At 48.5% G+C, this 746-nt stretch overlaps 1 protein-coding gene across 1 annotated transcript; it reads left to right on the plus strand.

Annotated features, from left to right (window-relative positions):
* Positions 1–309: 309 nt before the first annotated feature.
* Positions 310–502, plus strand: SARC_17830 (hypothetical protein; the record flags this gene model as incomplete). The annotated part of the gene is made up of 1 exon (XM_014288082.1): positions 310–502. A coding segment is annotated over one exon (193 nt), but the record flags the coding sequence as incomplete, so codon positions are not given.
* Between the last annotated feature and the right edge of the window lie 244 nt (positions 503–746).

Raw genomic sequence — 746 nt, forward strand, 5'->3', positions numbered from 1 at the left:
AATATGAGTGAGTGAGTGAGTGAGTGTATATAATTCTATGCCATCCCATTGTTTTGTTCCATCCTATCTTTTGGGGTGTGTTCTTTTGCCGTCTTAGTTTTTGTTCTATCCTATTTTTTGGTGTGTACCTCGTTAGTATGTGTCACCTCGTTGGTGCGTTGGCGATAGCCGTCTGCGTATGCCCATGTGCACCCCAGACAAAGAACGGCCGTACTGATCTCTACCTCTGAAGGGAGGTAGCCAGGATGTGAAAGACATTCGATTATTGCTCAAGCATCACTACATCAACCCGACCCACCCTCAATGCAGAGATATCAAGCCAGATAATATCCTCATCGACGCCACGGGCCATATAAAACTCTCAGACTTTGGACTGTGTACGGGGATGAAGAAAAGTCATCAATCGTCGTACTACAAGAACCTCACCAACGGAAAAGGGACTGCCAGCAGCAAAGACGGGCACCACGCCAACCTGGACTTCAGGTGCGTTGTAGCAGTATGAAGACACTTTTAAACCCGCCCCCACACACATACACTCACACACATACGCTCACACACACACACTCACTCACACTCACACTCGCACACACACTCACACACACACCACACACACACCCACACACACACTCACAAACATACACTCTCACACACACCCACACCCACATACACACTCACACACACGCACACACACACACACACACACTCACTCACTCACACACACGCACACATACACTCACACACACACC

The sequence above is a fragment of the Sphaeroforma arctica genome (assembly GCF_001186125.1).
Source record: "Sphaeroforma arctica JP610 unplaced genomic scaffold supercont1.12291, whole genome shotgun sequence".
Taxonomy (NCBI): domain Eukaryota; class Ichthyosporea; order Ichthyophonida; genus Sphaeroforma; species Sphaeroforma arctica.